The sequence below is a fragment of the Ricinus communis genome, chromosome 1 (assembly GCF_019578655.1).
Source record: "Ricinus communis isolate WT05 ecotype wild-type chromosome 1, ASM1957865v1, whole genome shotgun sequence".
NCBI classification, from domain to species: domain Eukaryota; kingdom Viridiplantae; phylum Streptophyta; class Magnoliopsida; order Malpighiales; family Euphorbiaceae; genus Ricinus; species Ricinus communis.
The window spans coordinates 36,384,112-36,407,146 of NC_063256.1; the positions used below are offsets into that span (position 1 = coordinate 36,384,112).

The 23,035-nt window shown below is 29.6% G+C and overlaps 4 protein-coding genes across 6 annotated transcripts; 1 reads left to right on the plus strand and 3 right to left on the minus strand.

The window, feature by feature from the left end:
* Nucleotides 1-1,756: 1,756 nt before the first annotated feature.
* On the minus strand, nucleotides 1,757-9,249 carry LOC8276377 (telomerase Cajal body protein 1). 2 transcript variants are annotated; one of them, XM_048379733.1, is made up of 15 exons: nucleotides 9,114-9,249; nucleotides 5,489-5,748; nucleotides 5,335-5,397; nucleotides 5,203-5,258; nucleotides 5,029-5,109; nucleotides 4,845-4,918; nucleotides 4,535-4,617; nucleotides 4,098-4,204; nucleotides 3,882-3,925; nucleotides 3,744-3,791; nucleotides 3,156-3,208; nucleotides 2,864-2,948; nucleotides 2,709-2,775; nucleotides 2,499-2,609; nucleotides 1,757-2,151 (listed from the first exon to the last, which is right to left on the minus strand). In XM_048379733.1, the coding sequence occupies exons 1-15, from the start codon at nucleotides 9,117-9,119 to the stop codon at nucleotides 2,027-2,029; spliced, it is 1,263 nt and encodes a 420-aa protein (XP_048235690.1). In that variant the 5' UTR covers nucleotides 9,120-9,249; the 3' UTR covers nucleotides 1,757-2,026. The 2 variants fall into 2 exon arrangements, with proteins under 2 accessions (XP_048235690.1, XP_048235688.1); XM_048379731.1 differs by having other exon boundaries at nucleotides 3,868-4,010.
* A 322-nt stretch (nucleotides 9,250-9,571) lies between these two features.
* Nucleotides 9,572-12,978, plus strand: LOC8276378 (GDP-mannose transporter GONST2). 2 transcript variants are annotated; one of them, XM_015723306.3, is made up of 10 exons: nucleotides 9,572-9,709; nucleotides 9,910-10,073; nucleotides 10,273-10,483; nucleotides 10,741-10,880; nucleotides 11,060-11,189; nucleotides 11,587-11,685; nucleotides 11,875-12,029; nucleotides 12,135-12,251; nucleotides 12,438-12,535; nucleotides 12,631-12,978. In XM_015723306.3, the coding sequence occupies exons 2-10, from the start codon at nucleotides 9,919-9,921 to the stop codon at nucleotides 12,672-12,674; spliced, it is 1,149 nt and encodes a 382-aa protein (XP_015578792.1). In that variant the 5' UTR covers nucleotides 9,572-9,709; nucleotides 9,910-9,918; the 3' UTR covers nucleotides 12,675-12,978. The 2 variants fall into 2 exon arrangements, with proteins under 2 accessions (XP_015578792.1, XP_025014305.1); XM_025158537.2 differs by lacking the exons at nucleotides 9,572-9,709; nucleotides 9,910-10,073 and having other exon boundaries at nucleotides 10,329-10,483; nucleotides 11,122-11,189.
* A 1,328-nt stretch (nucleotides 12,979-14,306) lies between these two features.
* LOC8276379 (transcription factor MYB64) lies at nucleotides 14,307-17,633 on the minus strand. The gene is made up of 3 exons (XM_002525567.4): nucleotides 16,810-17,633; nucleotides 16,550-16,676; nucleotides 14,307-15,470 (listed from the first exon to the last, which is right to left on the minus strand). The coding sequence occupies exons 1-3, from the start codon at nucleotides 17,250-17,252 to the stop codon at nucleotides 14,619-14,621; spliced, it is 1,422 nt and encodes a 473-aa protein (XP_002525613.2). The 5' UTR covers nucleotides 17,253-17,633; the 3' UTR covers nucleotides 14,307-14,618.
* Nucleotides 17,634-20,916: 3,283 nt separating this feature from the next.
* LOC125369443 lies at nucleotides 20,917-21,644 on the minus strand. The gene is made up of 2 exons (XM_048371788.1): nucleotides 21,503-21,644; nucleotides 20,917-21,412 (listed from the first exon to the last, which is right to left on the minus strand). The coding sequence occupies exons 1-2, from the start codon at nucleotides 21,600-21,602 to the stop codon at nucleotides 21,225-21,227; spliced, it is 288 nt and encodes a 95-aa protein (XP_048227745.1). The 5' UTR covers nucleotides 21,603-21,644; the 3' UTR covers nucleotides 20,917-21,224.
* Nucleotides 21,645-23,035: the final 1,391 nt, after the last annotated feature.

A 23,035-nucleotide genomic window follows, 5' to 3' on the forward strand; every position in this document is an offset into this window, starting at 1 on the left:
AAAATAAGCTATATGTTGATTTTATAAGTGTTTTTTTTTATGGATCCGATTGTTTGAATATCAAATTTTATATATTAATTTTTAAAATGCTTTTCTTCATATGCTAGTAGTGCATAAGTACCCAATTACTCAAAATTCAAATGCAATTAGTTTGGTCATTTAGATGAGAGTATTAAATGAAAATGTAACTGAGCACAAAGATATGAATTGTAAGAATCTTGTTCAGGATATGGGTTGTTTTATTGTCAGTATCAACATCCCTTAGAAATCAGATGGAGATCGGCTGATTGTATAGGTAAGAACATATTTTAGAAGTCTATAATAAATTCAAGAAAATAATTATAAATTTATGTATCTATGGTGTACCTATTGTTACCTTGGATATTTTAACCATAACTAATGATTGGGAGGTGAGAAAATAAGAGGAAAAAAGAAGAAGAAAAGAATATAAAAAAGGGAAAGGAATAAAAGAATTATAGAAATGAAAAGGAGAGATGAGAGATAAGAGAAAATAGAGAGAATTTTGATCGATATTTGATAATTTATGAAGGGTTTATATACGCTTTAACTATTTTTGTCCTGAAAAATTATTTTTATTCTGGTAAATTTGACAAATTCTTGTTTAGATCTAATGTGTATCATCACATATATACTAAATCGATAAATGATTTACACATTTAATCGTTTTAAATAATGAAATTGCACCAATCATTTAATGCTAAAATATAAAATATTTATATGTTCATATTATTATGTGATGTATATACAAAATCTAAGTAAAAATTTCTCTTAAATTATATTGATTTATTAAACACAATTATCAATTCTAATTAAACTATTCTTCTCATTTTAACATAATATCTTAGTTCAGATTAATAAAAAAAATTATATAGTTGTAATAGACTTTATACTTATACAGAAATAATTTATCTTTTCTCAACTCTTATAATTAATTATCATACATTTGAGCCATGAGAGATTTTAAATTTAAGTTCTTTTCTATATACTAAATAAATTTTTCACCTTTATAATAAATTTTAAAAAATATCCTTATAGTCCACAACTTAATATTTTATTCAGTTATGTAATAGTGAGTACTTAATTATTAGTGGTTCCTTGTTAATTATGTCAGAATATTTATTCTGTTTTTATCAAATATTATCATCAAAATGCATGTACATATCTCTTTTATATAATCTAAAAATCAACATTTGAAATGCAGTAGACGTTCAAATGCACTATCTTAACCTATTTGGCATTACTTATAGAGAAATATTTAAATAAACTCGGTCTACCGTATCAGTATAATAATATATGACATTATCTACTAATTGTTACATTTATATTGATTGATTTTTAACATGAGTCATTAATAATATAGATAAATCAACCAATACAAATGCAATATTTAATAAATAATATCATTATGATAACATTTAATTTAATTTATCTAAATATAACTAGATATACCAAATTTATCTAAAAATTTCTTTTAATTATGTCCGCTTGCTATTTATTCTGAGAAATTTGGAAGGTCGATAAGAGGATCAAAGGCTTCATCATCCACAATAATTAGGTCAAAGAATGTGCCAATAATTAGGTCAAAGTAATAATTGGAGTCTTAATCTAATGGTAAAATAAAAGACCATTTTTTAATTTTTTAAAAGACAAAAAGAAAAGCAAAAATAGAAAAAACAAATCCTATTCTTATGGATTTGTAACACAGAAAAGAAATCGAAAAATAGGAAGCCAAGGAAGCAAATAAACAAGATTGTTCTGTTACTTACCAAAGATAAATAATGTTCCGTTTTGGGGAAATAATCCTCAGAGTGCTCATGTTAAGGACATGCTAAGCCTCCAAATTACTTGCTTGTCTAAAGCAGCAGATTTCCTTGTAACTTTATCCTGTTTATGTTAAGTCACAGAATGTACAATGATTAAATAAATCAAGTTTTTCTCTATCAGTTACAACCAAAAGATAATATAAGGCGTCTCCACTTGGACTGAAGAGGCATAGTAGAGGGGCTCAAGTATCCTGGTGGATCATATCATTTTCTGATTGACTGTTAAATTCACCACCATGGATGTTGGCGCCATTCTCCACTGCTGAAGCATAGGAGAAACTCCAAACAGTGGCACAGTTTTCATCACCTACATAAGACAGAAAGGTAATATCACTCCCTTTGTGCCAACACCAAACAATTTCACCAATGGGTCTAATCTTGGTAATCTCCATCTAACTTAACTATCTGAGTTTAACCAACTTCAGTGAAGCTGGAAAGTTGGACATCAACAATGCGAAAACTCAATAGTTCCTTTTCCCTTGTTTTGAGAGAGAAGGCCAGGGATCCCATCTTTTTTATTGAAACTGTACAGCCTACAATATTATAAATAATCCATCCAGCAAATGCACATGATAGGAGATGGCATGAGGGAATGACATTGGCTAGAACATTTCAGGATAAATGGTGCAAAGCGTTTGAGTTACTTAAAAATACCATGCAAGCACAAATCCTCAGGCCCATCATCAGGAACTTGAAACCTCCGATGCCCTGATGAAGAAGCAGCCATAGGCAAGATCGGATGGAAGGAGAAGCCATTAACTGTGTCTGTACAGTAAAAAGAGAAGCGATTAGAAAAATGATAGATTAAAAATGACTATAAAAGCCAACTACTACTGATAGAAAGGAGATATGGCAAATCAATACCTGCTGCAGCCTGGAAGCCAGATATCCACTGCCCACTTTGTAGATCATAAACATGAACCAAACCATCCTGGATGGTAAATTCAGAAATATGAGCAAATATGGAATTAGAGATTAAAAAAAAATGGCTATAGCATTACCCCAATCTGAGATGATACCTGACCACCTGTGGCGAGATACCGACCATAGGGCTCAACATCAAATAATATCCGCTGGTTAGTTTGCTCCGTGGATCTGTATAACCTGATTATATAAATTACAGAGGACAGTACATATTACCAAATGAGTTACTTTTATACATGTACCAATGAAATCACATCAAAATTACTAGAGCAAAATGAATATCTAAAGTACAATGCTATATACCCAAATTTTCCCTATTACTTCCACTAGCTTCTCAAATATGAATTCATGAGAAAATCAATGACCCAATAAGATAAGAGTACTCACTTGTACACAACCTCAGCAGTTTTTCGCATATCCCAGCACAGTATATATGGATCCTATAAGTAATATGAATATAATGTCAAGTGCATACATGGTACAGCATGCATAAATAAAATCAAGAAATGTGTATTATGTTTGTATACATGGACAGTTGTTTCTATGTTTTGCTGGCTAACTGTCCTGCTATAGTAACTGGAAACTGTTCCATTCATAAATCATAAGAAGCAGCATCATCACTAAACTCGCATAATGAATTGCAAATAGATGAGCAGTTTTGCTGCATCATATAAAGATAAGGCTCGAAGCAGTAAGAGTAATTTTATAGTCAATGGGGGGCTGTAAAGTTTAACACAATTAAAAAAATGTAAACTAGTGCAAGCAAATCTATCTAAACTATCCCTTCATGTCGTTCACAACGAAAAGGGGGAAAAATTTGTTAAAAACATTGTTTGCCCGCGTTGCAAAGTAAATACAAACTTTATGGTTCTAGCCATCCTTCATCCAAGCTACGCAATATAATTGAAAAAAAAAAAAACTAACTTTCAAGAAATTAAAGAAAATAAAAGAAAAGGAGATTTCACAATTTTTTACCTTCCGTCCTCCGGTATATAGATAGTTTCCATCTCTAGAGAATTGGATCTGAAAGGAAAACATTGTGCCTTTGCTCATTGATACAATAATCAAAATAGAATAATAACCATTAATGCTCACTTACATGTGTTATCCCACCTTCTTGACCATGCAAAACATACAAAAGTTCCATATTATCCTCCCTAAAGATTGCAGTAGTATGGCTGTAAGAACCAGTAGCTAACATTCCACTATGAGTTGGACAAAAGGCAATGGAGGATATTATACCTGTAGACACTAGATAATCAACGCTTCGCTTGATCGATTTTATTAGCTATCAAATAATTCATTTGGGTAGCCAAACTAAGAATAAACCTGTTTGCCCCTCTTTATTTCCTTGCAGTGTTGAATGCTGTTCAAAAACTCTACCAGGCCGATGTATATCAAAAACCCTTATAGATTTGTTGTATCCAGCAAACATCCTAACAGAAGAAGCATGAAAAGAGTTGTTGAACTAACTTAATGAAAAATAGAGTGCCGGAATTATATATAAGCTAGACAAAACAAATGAGCGGATGCCTACAATGATCAGCATTCCACTTATGGTACACTTTAATTAATTTTTTACAGTTGCGAACAGTCTCTAGAGACCAGGACATATTTTTCCATATGCACCATATATTAATCTTAGATTAAAGCCCGTACAAAGTCTAAAGGCAAAGTTTTTCTTGAAAGCAGAGATTATACAATATGAGCAACATGGAAACTACAATCTGGAAAATCATAAACCTCTCAAAGAGTCATTCTCTTACTTGTTCCCAGCAGGATTAAATGAAATTGAAAAGGCAGCAGTAATTTCATCCACAGCATCATAAGCACGGTATGTGCAACGCAACTGCAATTATCAGCATGTGATAAATTATCAGAAAAACAAAAACCAGAAATGGACCAAAGAAAAAGCTTTTGACTTCATGTCTTCATCTATCACAAAAGCATGCCGATTTTTAATTGTTACCCACAAGCAAAGGTGACTATGTTCTATTAGAGTCTAAAGACCCATGCATCCAAATTGAGGAACAGGAATAAAAACCACAGGAATACAACAAGAAAGAGAAGCAATACCAGGCCAGAACTCGCATCCCAAAGATGAATCGGATGGTCCCGAGTAGTACTAGCAAACACACAACTAACAGGGTCTGAAATGCAAATCAATTTTCAAGTCAATTAAACATCTTGCAACATCCTTAACCTTGTGAGTATAGACTATATAATAAAAATTCAAAGAAATAAAGTTCGTTAGAAGCACCTGAAGCAGTCATATATGGGTACCAACAGAAGTCATAAACAGATTCCCCTTCCTTCACGACAATGCTCGAATCATAGGAATCTGATATCCAAAATATCAACAAAATAATTACTGAAACTTCTCACTCTTTTCTTTAAACTTAATTGTTTTAGGAAGCATAAAACATGAGCTTACCTTGATCAGTATCTAAAGAACATGCAATAGAATCATCACTGCTACAATAATCTGGTCTAATCATAAGTACAGTATTACTTATTATGCGAAAAATAAAAATCAAATTTTCGTTATAATAGCAAAAGGACTTACAATGAGAACACACGCAGAGTCTTGTCCTCAGAACTCGTTAAGAAACACGAACCATCAGGAGACCTTAAATTGAAAAATAATAATAGCAAAAATAAAAATTAAATTAAGAGAACAAAAATGAGAAACGGAACGATAGAAAGAGATATGATCATACCATTTAATTCCTTTGAGAAAATTGTTAGGGATTGGACTGCTCCTGAACTGTTTATAGAAATGGTGTGTTCTCTGTGGAGGCAAATCGAACCTGATAACAGGCCACGAGTTGTCTTGTTCAACGGATTCTGTAGTTTCTGCAGCTACTTCTATGGATGGCTGTTCTTCTCCCATTGGATTTCCGTCTGAAGACTGGCTCGGAACGGACCCAGAAGCAAGGTTCGGGACTTGAACCGGAAGGGTTTTTGTGAGGTTTCTGGTCTTCTTTTTGAGAATTTTTTGCAATTAATATTAAAAGTGTCAAAAAAAATAAATAATTAATTCCATTTGAATAATTATTTACGAATTCATTTGATTAATTGTAAAACTCTCTTTGGTCATGTTTAACCACTTTTTTCTGTTTTTATTTTCTTGTTTTTAAAGAAAATAAAACTTTTTATTTTTATAAAAAATTTATAAAATTTATAAAACATGTCTATTGTAGAAATTTTTTTATTTTTTATTTAGGTAATACTTTAAGTATAAACGGAGACTTTGAATAAATAAAATGACAACTCCTTATCTTTATTTGAAAATTAAAAAAATATATATAAATCATGTTAAATTTATTTTTTAAAAATTTTAAATTTAATTCATAATTTTAAAGATATAAAAAAATTATTTTCATCTTAAAAAATACCACAAGTAATACAAAATTCTATTTTCTGTTTTAATTTTAAAAAATTAAAATATTAATATAGTTTTCTATAAGTAAATAGGTTTTTTATTTTCATATCATCATTTTATTTCTCTTAATCCTAATTTTATTATTTAACCTACTTTTTAAATTAATAATTTTGATATACATTTTTTAAAAAATTTCATTGAACTATCTTATAATTTTTCACTTTAATACCATGTGAATATAACTGTTAGCAAACGACCAAATTACACAATACTATTAAAAGATTTTGATATGGTATGTAATAATTATTATTTTTCCAACTACCATGTCAGCAGTTACTAACGATGTTATGCAATGTGATCATTCTTTGCTAATTGTCGTATTCACAAGACATCAAAGTAACAGAAGATAAACTATATATCCTAAAGTGAAAATACATTAAATCACATGGGAATTTGCTAAATTTTTTTATATATTTCTTATAATTATAACTCTTAGTTAGTTTCAAAATATGATTATCCTTCTTTTTTTTTCCAAGTATATGCAATGAATTATTTATTTTTAATAGTTTTGATTATGATATTTTTCTTTTGTAAATGACTTTGAAGATCTCATTGGAGAGGTAGAGTTTTATTTGATAGATTATTACTATTAATTATTCATAAACTGAATTAGTCAAATGACTAAATATAATATTATATAATATTTGTCATATTAAAGATATAATTCTTTATCCTTCTTGGATTATAAATCTATTTATTCTTATTAAGTATAAATCAAAATAGCTTAATTACTATCATAAGCTTAATGCCCGAGAACTATCGTGCCTTGGAGTGAGTCTAGAGTTCGAGACCCATCTCTTTCTCTTCCCAAAAGAATTATAATAGTTAAAAATAATTACTCCATTAATTGATGTTACTATTATATTGTTGAAAAAAACTTTGCATTTATAGTTTATTTAGTCATTCTCCATTACTAATTTAACAAAATGTTAAGTCCAAATGCATATTTAAACACTTGAATTTTGACCGTTTGGTTAATTTAACACCTTAATTTTTTATTTAATATAATAATCATCTTAACTTGTATTCTTTGTAATATTCAAATATTGTGTGACATGTGGCTTCAATCAACATTCCATGTATAATATGTTTAGATGTTCTAATATTATTATTTAACAAAGTTTAGGTGTCTAATAGGTTAAAATAGAAAATTAAAAGTATTCAATAGATTTTAGAAATAAAGTTTAAATGCTTATTAGGTTAAATTGAAAGCTAAGGTGTTAAAATGACTAAATAATCAAAGTTTATATATCTAAATATATATTGTGCCAAAAATTAAATTAGTAAAATCACCAAATTTAAAAATGTTAACTAATTAAGTAAACTATATCGATAACAGTTAAATAATTTAATTAGTATTATATATATCAGTGTCTATGGAAAGAAGTATGTTCAAAGATTTTTGTAATTATTAACAGTTTCAGAGCGATTCAGTTAATAATATTATTAAAATTTAATAACAATCGAATTACATTTTCTATTTTAGAGGACTCTTATATCTATTCAGAGCACGTTTTTTTTAATAACTATTTAATTAATAGCATAATTAAATTATTCAATTGATAGTATTTATTGAATTTAAAAACTAAGTTAGATAACTGTGTTTTTATTTATTAATATATGACTGAGTAAAAATTGATCCAATTCGATTATTTAAAAATTACTAATACCATATTAAATATAGATTCTTTTAAAATCTAAACTACTAGAATTATATCAATTATATCCATCGAATTGAATTAAATTTTTGATACAGTACAAGTTGGTTCTGTCGCATATTGAAAAATAATTATTAATTTTATATACTTAATAAAAGTCTATTAATAATATTTAGGGATTGAGTTTTGGGCTATTTAGATAGGCCGAACCTCTAATTGCTGGATTTTTTACGACGATAATATAATATATAAGCATATAAAATCGGTTACCAATTGAATTTATTTATTTTTCAAATAAATTGTACCAACAAAGTATATCCATTTTGAGCTTATACAAATCGAAGAAGAGCAAAAATAAAATTGGGCTCTAAATTGTTAAAAAGACAGGATGAAATGAATTTTATTTAAAAAAAAAAAGAAATTTTATTTTTTGAAAAATAATTATAAAAATATCCCTACTTCTTTATTTTTTTAGATTAACCAATGTTATTTTCGAAAGTAATTATTCTTCACCTTCTTCGTTTGTTCTTTTTTTTAAGTTTAATTTCAGATATTTTATAAATATCTAAATTATACCATAATTTAGTAAACATTGTTAGATATTTGAGTTGAATTTTATTTTATTTTAAAAGATTTTAGATACTATTATTTAATAAATATATATCTTTTATCGTTTATTTTTTTGAATTTATATTTTATTTATTTGAAAAAAAATCGAAATACCTAACGTATATTTAATGTATATTATTTTTAACTAAATATATATATTCTACTATTATTTACGTTAAAAATATACCAAATATATATTTTTTTCTTAAATATATACTGAATATATACTTTTTTTTTATTTTATAGTAATTATTTTATTTTTTAGATATAATAATTTTATTACATCTCTAGATCTTTAAATCAGAAAAAATATTTTAAATTTATTCATTTATTTATTTATTGTTAATATTATAAAATTAAATAAAATACAACAATATTCTTCGAAATCTAATATTTCTAAATTTATTATTTGTAAAAAATATATCGAATATATACATTTTGTATTTAAAATGTATACAACATATATACTACTTTTTTTTTTTAAATGTATTCAATATACACATTTACATTTGAAAAGATAAAAAGGGATATTTCTATAAATAAAATCTTATGTCAATAATTTTTTATTTATATTTTATATTTTTGTGAAATTTAGGGAAGAAAAAGAAATCGAATCCGTAAAAACTAACCCACCTCCATTTCCGTGCCAAGAAGGCAGCCATATTTTCCGCGCAAAAAGAGAACAAATTCCTTCCTGACTCACTGAATCTTGATCCACCTTTGCTGTTTCTCACAGTTTCTTTACAGAAATCCAATATACAAATCATTGAAAAGCTTTGAAGAAAGTAATAATAAGATTAATGATGGATCTCTTCTTTACTCATTTGACTTTCGAGACCTCGGAAACAGTGCCCTCCTTCTCTATATTATTCAAACCCCCTGGACGGTGTACTCTCCCACCTAGAATTTCGCCCTCTGCCTCCTTTTTTTTTTTTTCCTTTTTATTTCTTTTGCCATTTTCTCTTCTTTCTTTCTTTTTGGGTTTTTATCACTTTGTTTGTTCACTTTTGTTTTGATTCACTTCCCCTTTGCGTGTTCTTTGAAAAGATTCATCAAGTTCACGTCTTTTGCATGATTTTCTCTCTCTCTCTCTCTCTCTCTCTCTCTCTCTTTTATTCTTCTTTCTGCCATGATGATTTTCATCAGCAGATTCTTTTGAGCTTGTATAGAAAAGATAGATAGGTCAACAGTACAAACACTGTCTATCTTAACAAGTTTGTTTCGGCTAGGTATGTGTTTCAGTCTTTTAATCTAAATTTTATGCCTTTTCTGTTTTCTTGGTTTATTTCATGTTTTTCCCTCTGCTTTGTTCTTGTGTTTCACTTGATGTCTATCGTTGCTGTCTGCATTTATACTTCTGTTATTTTTTGTTTATAACTATGGTAATAACAGTTTAGAGTGTTTTTTTTTTTTTTTTGCTCAACTGCAGGACTGTGACATGTCTGATTTTAAGTTAGAAGTAGTTATTCCCAATGATTATGAGGAACCAGAACCCAATGAGGTAAACAAAATTCTGAATGACAGTGGTAAGCAAGGAAGCAATTTAATTGGCAATTTTGCAACAAATGCGGAACGTAGAGCTATAGCTGACAGGTACCACGAATTAATCTTTTCTTTCCATTGTAACTTGTAGTTAGTTGCATTCCATTGTAATCCTAGTATGTCAGCGTCATTATATCTAATTGAAAGATTTGAAGCAGAATTTGCACTGAATGTGGTATTTTGCCACTTTGCTTTATTCTTTTTGTTTGTGCAATAAATTCTGCATGTTCAGATTATTTCCTTCTTGCAGATTCTTTAGAGGCAATCAGGTATCACATAGTGACAGTGTCAGAGCTCCATTCGAGGGAGATGAAAAGCGCGAACATGGATCAGGACGAAAATCTGGACCTCTTTTGTCTGGAATGGCTTATTGCTTTTCTTCATGCAGCATGATTTTGTTGAACAAAGTTGTTTTGTCAATTTACAATTTCAATGCAGGAATATCACTTATGTTATATCAAGTATGTTACTTGTTCAAAACCTGCTATAAATTCTTGAATCTTTTCTTTTCCTTTTCTTACTCTAGCATGTCTTATCAAATCAAATCTCCAACTGTAAGAAAAGATTGCAGCTAAGTAACTCGTACTGATGAGTATTATTTGTCATAAAAATGATTCGTATCTATCCGTCACTTGTTGGATGATATTTCTTTCATTCTTTTGCATAATCATGGATGTTGCAGATCATTGTGAAATCTAATTGCTTCATTTTGCTACAGAATTTGATCTGCTGCCTGGTTGTTGCTGTATTGGGTTTTTGTGGAGCAGTGTCAGTGGAAAAACTTAATTGGAAACTAGTAAGGGTCTGGCTTCCTGTCAATGCAATCTTTGTTGGCATGCTTGTATCAGGCATGTATAGGTATGTCAGACACTGCAGCTTAACTGGTTTTAGATCCAGAGTGAAGAAAGTGGATACTGATTACGAATGAAAAAATTGATTAAAGGAAAAGCTAGACATTTGTTGGATGCCACTAGTCTGAAACTGTAATAAATTCTTATTATCTTGTTCATTTAATTCTGATGCATTTTTCTTTTCAGTTTGAAATACATAAATATTGCAATGGTGACAATTCTGAAGAATGTGACAAATATTTTGACAGCAATTGGGGAGTTGTATATTTTCCGGAAACATCAGAATCAGAAAGTGTGGACTGCCATGTTTTTGATGGTATATAACATTTATTATTTTCATGTGAACTCTTGAGGCTATAAGTTCTCAATTTATGAAGTTAGATTCACATCGCAGAATAGGATGTTATTGTCTGTTTCTCAAAGAAAGACACAGGATTTTTGCATAAAGAACTGTTCGGAAGTATATGAACTATGCTTCAGAATTTATACTACTACTAGAAAGTCCCTTATGCTCAGTTTGCTTCTTGACATTGTATCTTCATTACATATTTGGCTTACAGAATATGGAATTTAGCCATAGAAGTAGCTAGAAAGTGTTAGAGTTGGTCACTAATTTCTGCATCAAGTTTTCTTTTCCTTGCACTAAATGTTTATCTTTTGTCTTAAATTTCCTTGTCCAGTTTAATGAGCTGAGGGGTCTTTCTGCTTTGCAGATGATCTCTGCTATTAGTGGCGGTATCACAGATCTCTCATTTGATGCAATGGGTTACTTATGGCAAATAATGAATTGCGTTTTAACAGCCAGTTACTCGGTATGCAGACTTGAAGCCTTAATTTGTTCTGCACTTCTCTTTTTTCCCTGAACCTGTCAATTACCTCATGACATGGCCCTGGCCATCACTAGTTTTCAGCTTGGCGTATCAGAACGATTGATCTTGGTGCAATACTCAATTCTAGCATTACTACTTGCAACTAATATAGCAATACTTTATTTGTCACAGCTAACACTGCGGCGGGTAATGGATAAAGCAAAGCAGTCAACAAGAAGTGGATCTCTTAATGAAATCTCGATGGTGTTGCTAAACAACTTGTTATCTCTGCCTTTTGGCATCTTCTTGATTCTGCTGTTTGATGAATGGAAATACGTAATGAATGTGTAAGAAAATGTCACAAGTTTCTAAGTCTTGTCAGAATTGAATATGCTCTTCTCTTCATGCCAGCAGCTGTTTTGAATCCTGTCACGTGTGGTTTTGGTTTGTAGAGATGTGATCAAACTACCAATGTTCTGGGTTGTTGCAACAGCAAGTGGATTGCTTGGACTTGCAATTAGCTTCACCTCTATGTGGTTTCTACATCAAACTGGCCCTACAACTTACAGGTATATGTATATATATGTGATGTTCTGTTTTCCTGCTGATGCTGCAAAGTGTATGGTTAGAATTCCTGCATCTGTAAAATTTGACACGGACATTTGTATCAGAGGAATATATTTATGTGTTTATTCAAATCATTCTGCAACTTATTTCTGATCTCTTTCTATTTGATATTGATTCCTTTTCTACAGTTTGGTGGGTTCATTAAACAAGATTCCTATTTCTATTGCTGGCCTAGTATTGTTCAATGTTCCACTCAGCCTGGCAAATTTGTTCAGCATACTATTCGGTAACGAAATCAATACCTTTCGGGCCGTGAAAACTTGTTTTCCCATATATTAATTGATTGAAATCTCATCTGGAACATGCTTCTCGCGGGTGCAGGTCTATTTGCAGGAATTTTCTTTGCAAGAGCCAAAATGTTCTGATCCTTGAATCAAACTCTACATAAATTTTGAAGAAAGGGAACGACCCTACCATAGGTGTTCATATATAGTTTCTGCATTCTGCTGACTGGGAAACTAAAAAACCAGTTTCATCTTCTCTGCGCATTTCGAGGCCCGGAAGAAGCAGAAGCCTTGGAGGAAGATGGAAAGGTGATACCTATTATACAAAAGTATGGAACCTAAGATTTCTGAGGTACTTGGAAAGCAATCTGCTCTAAAATCACAGGCTTTAGTAAAAGCTTGAATGTTCCAGTTTTGGATCAGTAAAGGAGTTCATTTTTTTTAATGTTCCAGCTTTCATGATTTATTATTATTTTAAATTAATGAATAAAATCTAAAAATTAAATACTTTGAAATATAAAAATGATATTCTCTTCTACTGGTATTAACGTTATTTAGGAAATAGTATTTTTTTAGAATTTATTTTTTCATTTTCATAATTAAAAATTTATGTAAATTAAATAAATTTATGTGATTTATCGTAACTTTACTTTTAAATATAATAATTATTATTTATTTTTAATTAATTTTTTTATTCACGTGCATTATATGTGACTCGTTATATTTTAAAGTTTATATTTTATTATTTTAACTAGATATATACTAAATAATTTTTTATACCTTTTTATTCTGATTAATTAAATTAGCCAATTGTTCATAATTTATTTCGTATGTTTTATTTTGAATTACATATTCATCCTTTCCATATTTTAGTTAAATTATATATATATATATATACTAATTAATTATTTTAATCATTCTTTTCTTTTATTGTAGATAGATTTATATTTATCATTTCCATATTTCAATTGAATTTCATATATTTATTATTTATTTTGATTTAATATATTATAGTTCTTTTTTCTTTAATATTAAAAACAATTCTTTTCTCTTTCTTAAATTTCCTAAAACTCATTCTGAATTAATATTTTGACTTCTTTCTTCATTTTGTCTTTTCTAATAGAATTTTAGTTATTTTTATTCATAATCTTTTAATGATTTATCTCTATATTACTAACATCTATTATATTCCCTAATAAATTATATTGAGTTAATAAAAAGACTAAATTAATCAATATTAATAATACTGATGATAAAGTTGTTTCCCTTTTCGCAATTATACATATATATTAAGATATAATATAGCCGATAATTCTTAATATAACTCAATTAAACAATATGATACAAATATAAGTAAACGTGTTTGAGTTTGAAATATATTAGTATGAATGAGTAAGAAAAATCTAGTTCTAAACGGATTAATCTACTTTACTCGAGTGGTACTATCAAACATGTTTATATAAATGGACTAAACTGATAAGTTAATAGGTAATACAAGATATGAATAATTAATTTTTTATTAAAAAATAGTTTTTAAAAATTTTAATAAATCTATATCCATATTTTAAATTTATTGTTATATGGAAGAACTTTGTGCATTGAAAGTGAGAGAGGTTAAGCCTACAGTACAGACTACAGAGTAGAGTTGGCATATGCATATTTGTACAACAAGAAAAACTTCAGTCAAGAAAGCCGTCAAAAGAATTAAAAGTTTGTTTAGAAAAGTGAAAGAAAAAAAGGCAGAAACAGAAAACCCAAAAGAGAAAAGAGACATGAGAATGATTGCGTCCATCAACCAACATTAAAACAGAAAACAGACATACCATTTGTCCTAAAACCCATTACAAACAATAAAATCCAACAACCCACTCACCATTTACCCTTAACAAACTGCTTTCACTCTTACTGTTTCTATATTCTCTATACATCTCACATGCCATTAATTAACACCTACATATCAAGAACAAGAACAAGAACAATAACATACTTCTCCTAAAACCCTTGATTTTCTTATCACTGAATATTCTAGAAGAAAAGGGATAGTGACTGTATCTTGGTTTTATATATTTCCTAGCAGCAGCATGATCATGAATTACTTCTGTTGCTTCCCTGAGAGAAATGAGATGAAGAAACCATCTCGATCAAATCCATCTCTTTCTTTCCATTTGAACAAGTTTGGTTCATCACTGATTCCAGGTTCATGTTATTATCGTATCCATAATCCATGGAATTAGATAAAGAAGTAGTTGCTCCATTCAATAGATAAGACAGATAAAGATCTGAATAGAGGTGGCTAGTGGGTTTCTCTTCTTCTTGGGGATCAGTCGGGCATATTTTGGGAATCGAATTTGAAGAAAAGAAGTCACATTGGTCACTTGCATCAGTAAACTGCTGAGGATCCATGATCGATGACTTGAGATAATGATGATGATCAACGACATTGTAGCTGTTAGTTTCCTTTTCCTCCGGATTCTTGGGATTCTTGATTGTACTGTCAGTGAAGAAATTTTGTAAGAAGAGAAGTTCATCGTCACATGTTAGAGAGTCATCGACAGTTGGTTCAGATAAGTCGGGGAGAAAGTAACTGAATTGGCTTGATGGATCTTCTGATGTGGTGGAGCTTGAAGGTGTATTAATGGTAGTAGTTGTGCTTTGAGAAGGGGTAATGGTAATGGCAGTAGTACCAGTAGAAGAAGTTTTGAGGTTCTTGCTTTTTATGTAGTCTTGTAGTATAGAAGACTGAGGTTTGCCAATTTGGTTTTCTGTTTGCTTGTGCTTTCTCCTTGAATTCTGCCTTCTTTTTGTGGCATTCCAATGATTCTTTATAGCATTTTCAGTTCTTCCAGGAATGAGCTTTGCAATTTCCGCCCATCGGTTCCCAACTTTAGAATGAGCTTCCACTAAAATTCTTTCCTCTTCTTCACTCCAGCTCTCTTTCTATACGAAGAAACCAATCAACAAGAAATAAATGGCATCGGATATATATATAAGAGCAAAAGGATTACAAAAATATAATTAGGAAAGAAGGGTTTGTTATTGAAAAAGGTAAAGAAAGCTTATTAATGGAGTGACTAAAGTCATGACCTTTTATGTCAATGATGATGCTTTCTAAGAAAAACATTACAAAATCACATGAAAAAGGACACCACATGAATAAGAAATGTGAACAAGATGAAGAAAAGAAAAAGGCTCAAGTGCACCTACAGACTTAGTCTTTTGGTTCTCTGTCGCATAATTAATTTGAACAGTATCTCAAAATTAGATTTTTTTTTTTCTCTTTTGTAAAAAACGAAAGAAACAAAAACAAAAAAAAAAAAAAAAGTGAACAGATTTTATGAATTTTGCATTTTCAGAGAGTTAAAAGAAATATTCCCATAATATTACATGAGATATAGAAGAAATGACATTTCTAGGAAGATGATCTCGAATACTAATAAACAGGCAATTCAAAAGTTTACAGTGTTATCTAGTAATTAACCTATTTGCATGTAATGTTATAAGAAAAAGAAAAAGAAGAAGGAAATAGACGAGAACCCTAGATTCTTTCTTTCTCTAAATGGAATAGTTTACCATCCATTTATGAGAAGAATTTAAATATAAATCTAAGAATTAACCAAAATAAGAAAAGAAATCTGAGAGATAAACAAAAGGATCTATTTTTGCATCCTTGAGAATCTCAAGTGATTTCTTTGACATTTTAAATTAGAGAAAGAAAAGAAAAACCCATGTATATCATCTGAGTCACCTTCCATATATTGAATTTGCAAGATGTGTAAACTGAATTAGATTATGCAACTGCTTGAAATTAACATCAAACAATAATCCGAGAATCTAAGCTAAGACTCTTTGTTCTTAGATTCGTCAAGGATTTGCTCTTGTCAGATGAACTCCATGGAGAGAATTAAAGTTCAGTAAATCTAGATCATATATATTGAAGTAGAAGAAAAAAAAATAAACATGAACAAGACATGAAATAGAGCAAACCCTAAACGAAAAGAATAAGGGAAGATATAAACCTTAATATCAGGCCTCAAATGGTTATGCCATCTCTCTCGACACTGCTTTCCAGCTCTACCAGCTAACTTTTCAGCTATTTGTGCCCATTTTCTTACTCCAAATTGCTTCACTAACCTAATTAGTTTCCTTCATCACAGCGAAAGACCCTAACACGTTTCAGTACCAGTAAACAGAATAAAGGAAACAAGAAGCTAAATATCAACTGAAAAACAGGTTAAAGAAATAGAAAATGAAGTCTCTTAACATATGTATACATCACCTGTCTTCTTCTTCTGTCCACTGTCCTTTGATCAAAGTTGGACAAGGACCTTTCTTCGCTTTCTTTCCAATCCCTTTAGAACTCTTCCCTGAAACTTTCACTTCTTCTTCATAACCAACGTTAGGGTTTGTATCATATGCCCAATAACTATGGTTATCTCCATCAGCAAAAAGCCCATCGACAAAGTTAATCTCTTGAAAACATGGCCATGAAGAAACTCCAGTAGCAATTGCACCACTAGATGAAGAAAACTCATACAACCCATTTGTTGAAACAAGTGTTTCTTTGTTCTTAACATTACTTTGAGTCGAGGAATGGCTTCTACCCCATAAGAACCTGTCCACCGCTGTTAATGGTGGTGGAGCTGGTCCACATATAGAAGGGTTGTTTTGTAAATTCCCAAGACTATAGCCACCACCACCACCTCCTCCTCCTCCTTCCATGAAAAGAATTTAAGACCAAGAAGAGAGTAATTAGAGAGGAACTTTTGTGCGTTGAAATGAGCTTGATTTATGGAATGGTTTTTGAGGATTTTTTTTTCTTTTTTTTCTTTTTCTGTTTGTTTGGGTTTGTTCACTTGTTCATGTAAGAAAACACCACAAAAGAAGCTAAACATAAAGCTTGTACTAAGCCTTGTAATATGCCACCTGGCTTAATAACCGTTGATCATTTGGGTAATCTGACGGATCAGAATAAGAGATGAGTGTAACTCCTGAGCTTCCTTCCTCTCTTAAGACAAAAAGAGAGGTGGAGAGATTAGTGGGTTCGTTATGGAACTTACAATTAATTAATAATTAATTAGTTATCATTTTTCTTTTCAACTAAATGATAACTTCTAAATAAATAAATAAATAAATAATAATAGAGAAAATTCGAGAGTTAGCTAAGAGGAACGTAAATATGTTATCAGCATTTCTTGGTGTGGATAATTAATTTGGCATATTCTATACATATATTAAAAAGACAATTGTGCCCATGTGTGTACACTTTCAATCTCATTAAATTATGCAATTATATCTAATTTGTAATTAGAAAATATGGATGATGAAGTAATTCTTCTTTATTTTGTTAAGAATTAAATACAAATTTATTAGGGTGATAAAGTTGTGGAGGATTTCAAGCTCTACACTTAATGGCCTATGCTATGACTAGCAACCAAATGCTTACAGATTTTTCAATCCTTTTTCTTTTGTTTTTTGTTCTTTTGAAGTACCATTTAAGTTCCACATCTGGATTAGCTACATCTCCGGGCTGAACATGGTATTTGCCAAGTTCGACATGTTTAATTGCAAATGACTGACCTTTGTTAAATTCCTTCTTGTAAAAAAATGGACCAACTTTGGCTAATTGTACAGGAAAAATAACAAGTATTTAGCATTAGTAAAGCTGCCATTACTGCTAAGCTAATTCCATTCTTTTCTGCTACAACATACATCCTAACACTATAAAGAAAAAATAAGTACAAAAATTGTGCCGGTAAAAACTATTACCGACGGACTGGTGACGACTGATGTAGTCTCATACAATATCAATATCAATAAAAGTCAGGTAAATGTTTTTTTTTCTAAAAATAGTAAACAGGGTCTTCTTCAGCTAATGCTTTAATTAGAATGGCAATTATACTTCTGAAATATCCAAATGCATAAAAAGCTTCGTTCTTATTAAAAATGCACAACTTTTTCTTTAGCATTGAGGAGATCTCAATGCAAGAATATTAATTCTTGAGTTTTAATCACCCTTGTGTAACCACCCTTTTCACAATCTTATTAATTACTTCAAGGGTTTATGAATCTGAGTTGTGAAAGCATGAATACTTTTTTCAATGCCTTCTGATATAATTAACGTTTAAAAAATATTACTTCTAATCTTTAGAAAATTAGTATGATATGTAATTCCCTTCCGAAATCATCTGAATTGTTGTTAATATTACCGGTTAAAATATATCACTAATATAAAGAAAAGAATTTGCCATAATCTTCTTAGTCTTAGTTTATTTAACCATGAGAGACTCCATGAAAAAAGAAAAGTGAAGAATGGGACTTCTCTCGCTAGTGGCAAAGGCCCCATGACAGTGTTGTCAGCTTGGTAGTAGAGTGTGATCTTATAATTCATTTAAGATGTCATATTCTTAACCATATGAATAGTTTAATGTGTTCTCTTTCTGAAAAAATAAAATAAAATTTAAGTTAATAGAATTTGTACTTTTTTAATTTTTATTATTTAATATCTAATTTTTCTTTTTGCACTTTATCTATATTTCTTTGGAAGCAATGGTCTAATTAAGAATTTTAATTATTTCGGACTAGACTATAAATATATTCTTATATTAATATTTTTTAAATTATTCTTGAACTATATTTTTAAATAATCTTTCTAAACTAATTATAAATTAGAGTAAATCGATAAATTTAGAAATTAATAATTTTTTTAGTTTCTTAAAATTATTTTGTGCTACAGTCTATTTCAGCTGTTATATGAAATGATGTGTTTTTCCTTTCTACAATAAAAAAAACAACAACAAATATACATATAAGAGCAAATAGTAATAAGGAAATTAATGGTAACAATGAAAATTAAGCCCTTATTGCTGCATTCAGTTCTCATTGCTTGAGTCTATCATTTCATAGACTCAAATTACAATGGAATAACTATGGTTAAAAAAAGAAGAAGAAGAAGAAGGGAAAAGAAAAAACAGATAAATTTGTTATATTACCAAACACTTATATGAATCAGCTATCAATCCTATGTATATCGAGTAGAGGCAGTTCTTTTTATTACAATAAAAAGAAATAAATATAAATATAAGAGCAAATAGTAATCAAGAAATCAATGGTAACAAAGACAACTTTTTGAAGCTCTACTCTCTTATTGTTGCATTCATTTTCATTGCTCGAGTCTATCGTTTCATAGACTCAAATTACAATGGAATAACTATGGTAAACAAAGAAGAAGAAAAAAGAAAGAGAGTTTTTTTTTTTTTTTTCTTTATCTCTTTATTCATGCAGTGTGATCCTAGGCTGCATGCATCACTTGAACATAAAGACAATCAAGCAGTTCCATCAGTACAGAGCCATTGACCCACAAAGATGGCATCACAGTTGAGATTTGGATTAATGGAAGAGAAGAATTCAAGGGTCAGATCGAACTGGGCAGCAAGGCTTGTACAAGTATCCCCATCTTGTGCACCATAAACTGAATCACATTCTGGAGTTGATTTGGCATTCCCAAATCCAACTACATTCACGATGTAAAACAAGAAACCTAAGATATAAAAGACATTATGATTTAACATGAAAATGAAATGTTAAGTTGCGATGAACTTACTGCTGATCTTTCTACTCTGAGCAGTGGAGATCATGAGAAAAAGAGACAGCACAATGGCCAACTTAAGAAGCATCGATGGCTTGTTATTAAACTTGGCCATTCCCACTTTGTTCTTTCTTTACTGCTTAAACTGAAAAGCTGTATATATGTGATTGAATCTCGAGTAAGGTCCTATTTATATGGAAGAAAGCGCATTGAGAAGACCAGCATTTCTTGGCATTGCATTTCCTTGTAGACAAGCCGGCTTCTTTAACGTTCTATTTACATATTAATTTAATCATAAACAATATTAATTAATTAAAAAGCAAAACATACAGATAAGTTTCTGATTTTAACCAAAAGTGTAATGATACTCTTAAATTCTAAAGTAGTTCAATTGCATTTCCAAAGTTTAAAAATGAAACATTAATATTATTGAAGCTAAGTCTTTTTTTAACTAGTTTAATGTGTTCTCTTTCTGAAAAAATAAAATAAAATTTAAATTAATAGAATTTGTACTTTTTTAATTTTTATTATTTAATATCTAATTTTTCTTTTTGTACTTTATCTATATTTCTTTGGAAGCAATGGTCTAATTAAGAATTTTAATTATTTCGGACTAGACTATAAATATATTCTTATATTAATATTTTTTAAATTATTCTTGAACTACATTTTTAAATTATCTTTCTAAACTAATTATAAATTAGAGTAAATCGATAAATTTAGAAATTAATAATTTTTTTAGTTTCTTAAAATTATTTTGTGCTACAGTCTATTTCAGCTGTTATATGAAATGATGTGTATCGAACAACGCCAATTCTTTTTTCCTTTCTACAATAAAAAAAACAACAACAAATATACATATAAGAGCAAATAGTAATAAGGAAATTAATGGTAACAATGAAAATTAAGCCCTTATTGCTGCATTCAGTTCTCATTGCTTGAGTCTATCATTTCATAGACTCAAATTACAATGGAATAACTATGGTTAAAAAAAGAAGAAGAAGAAGAAGGGAAAAGAAAAAACAGATAAATTTGTTATATTCTTTTTTCTCTTTATACATGCAGTGTGATCCTAGGCTGCATGCATCACTTGAACATAAAGACAATCAAGCAGTTCCATCAGTACAGAGCCATTGACCCACAAAGATGGCATCACAGTTGAGATTCGGATTAATGGAAGAGAAGAATTCAAGGGTCAGATCGAACTGGGCAGCAAGGCTTGTACAAGTATCCCCATCTTGTGCACCATAAACTGAATCACATTCTGGAGTTGATTTGGCATTCCCAAATCCAACTACATTCACGATGTAAAACAAGAAACCTAAGATATAAAAGACATTATGATTTAACATGAAAATGAAATGTTAAGTTGCGATGAACTTACTGCTAATCTTTCTACTCTGAGCAGTGGAGATCATGACAAAAAGAGAGAGCATAATGGCCAACTTAAGAAGCATTGATGCCTTGTTATTAAACTTGGCCATTCCCACTTTGTTCTCACTTTAATACTTAAATTTGAAAAGCTGTATGTATTAGTTTTAGGTATGCGTTGTCTCTTGAGTAAGGTCCTATTTATATGGAAGAAAGCGCATTGAGAAAACCAGCATTTCTTGGCATTGCATTTCCTTGTAGACAAGCCGGCTTCTCTAATATTCTATTTACACATTATTAATTAATAAAAAACAATATTAATTAATTAAAGGGCAAAAAGTAAGGATAAGTTTCTGAATTTTTAATCGAAGTAATTTATAATAACATCTAAAATTAATTAGATCTTACGCCAGGGTGAAATAAACAAAGCTAGTTTCAATTATATAATTCTCCTGTTTTTTAAATTTTAGAAGTGTAATTAAACTATTTTAAAATTTAATTGCTTAATCGCGTATTTGATCCGTATTTTCTACTTAATTAAAAATTTATGTGGCAATATATTATTTTAAGTAATATATCAAAGAGTCTCTTTCAACAATTATCATAAAGACAAGTACTTCACAACTTAGGATAATTGAATTTTTGATCCAATTCTATGTTTTATTTATAAAACACAATAAAAACTCTTACCTTGGCCATGTCGAATTGATATACTTTATATGTAATATTTCAAAAGATTAGAACTTCACATCAGATCGGGTCTCTATGTCCATGAAATTATGGTAAACTTACACTATATCCATGAAAATGCAAGTAAACTGATCAAATTACCAACATGATAAGATGGTTAAACACATTGAAAACTGAAGAAAATTACTTTAACCAATTGAATAGAGGAAATAACCACAGATATATATGTTGTAAATAAACTATAGGATTATATGACATTGTTGAATGTAAACAAGGCTTATAATTACTTTAAAGAAAAGAAAAGAGAAAGCGACGTATCTCGGTTCAACTCGGTCAATATCGAGTTTAACTTCATTAAATAAGATGAAATTAGTTTTTCGAAATAACTGTGATGTTTAATTTAGCATTTTGTATAAATACTAATGAGATGCATTAGTAGTGGAACTCTTAGTAAATAAAACAAATCATATTAACTGAACTGCATTGAAAAAGAAAGTTACTAAACACTTTGGTTAGGTTAGTTCATCTTCAAAATCTTAGTACTTGAATCAGAAAGAGGTCTGACTTGAAAGGCACCCACATGATGTAACGAAGTAATCATATAAATAAATAAAAAGAGAATTCTTTTCTAAATTTAGTATATATTCTTACTTATATATTAAACTGATAGATAATTGACATATATTTATTTATTTTAAATAATAAAATATATATCAATTATTTAATATTAAAATATAAAATATTTATATATATATATATATGCTTGATAGACAAGAATCTTACCAAAAAAAAAACAAATGGTTGATATATGTTGCCACTTTCTACTCACAAGGCACATATAATTTAGAAGCTGTAT

What these genes read in the sequence shown, in the direction of transcription:
- LOC8276377 (XM_048379731.1), bottom strand. An exon ending in CCCATATATGACTGCTTCAG is followed by an intron (nt 4,919 to 5,028) that starts GTGCTTCTAACG and finishes TTTGCATTTCAG; the next exon opens with ACCCTGTTAGTTGTGTGTTT. An exon ending in TGAGGATTTGTGCTTGCATG is followed by an intron (nt 2,152 to 2,498) that starts GTATTTTTAAGT and finishes TGTCTTATGTAG; the next exon opens with GTGATGAAAACTGTGCCACT.
- LOC125369443 (XM_048371788.1), bottom strand. Translation starts at nt 21,602, where the DNA reads ATGGCCAAGTTTAATAACAAGGCATCAATGCTTCTTAAGTTGGCCATT. An exon ending in TCAGAGTAGAAAGATTAGCA is followed by an intron (nt 21,413 to 21,502) that starts GTAAGTTCATCG and finishes TCGTGAATGTAG; the next exon opens with TTGGATTTGGGAATGCCAAA.
- LOC8276379 (XM_002525567.4), bottom strand. Translation starts at nt 17,252, where the DNA reads ATGGAAGGAGGAGGAGGAGGTGGTGGTGGTGGCTATAGTCTTGGGAAT. An exon ending in TGGACAGAAGAAGAAGACAG is followed by an intron (nt 16,677 to 16,809) that starts GTGATGTATACA and finishes GCTGTGATGAAG; the next exon opens with GAAACTAATTAGGTTAGTGA. An exon ending in ATTTGAGGCCTGATATTAAG is followed by an intron (nt 15,471 to 16,549) that starts GTTTATATCTTC and finishes TTCTTCGTATAG; the next exon opens with AAAGAGAGCTGGAGTGAAGA.
- LOC8276378 (XM_015723306.3), top strand. Translation starts at nt 9,919, where the DNA reads ATGTCTGATTTTAAGTTAGAAGTAGTTATTCCCAATGATTATGAGGAA. An exon ending in TATCACTTATGTTATATCAA is followed by an intron (nt 10,484 to 10,740) that starts GTATGTTACTTG and finishes ATTTTGCTACAG; the next exon opens with AATTTGATCTGCTGCCTGGT. An exon ending in GGACTGCCATGTTTTTGATG is followed by an intron (nt 11,190 to 11,586) that starts GTATATAACATT and finishes TCTGCTTTGCAG; the next exon opens with ATGATCTCTGCTATTAGTGG.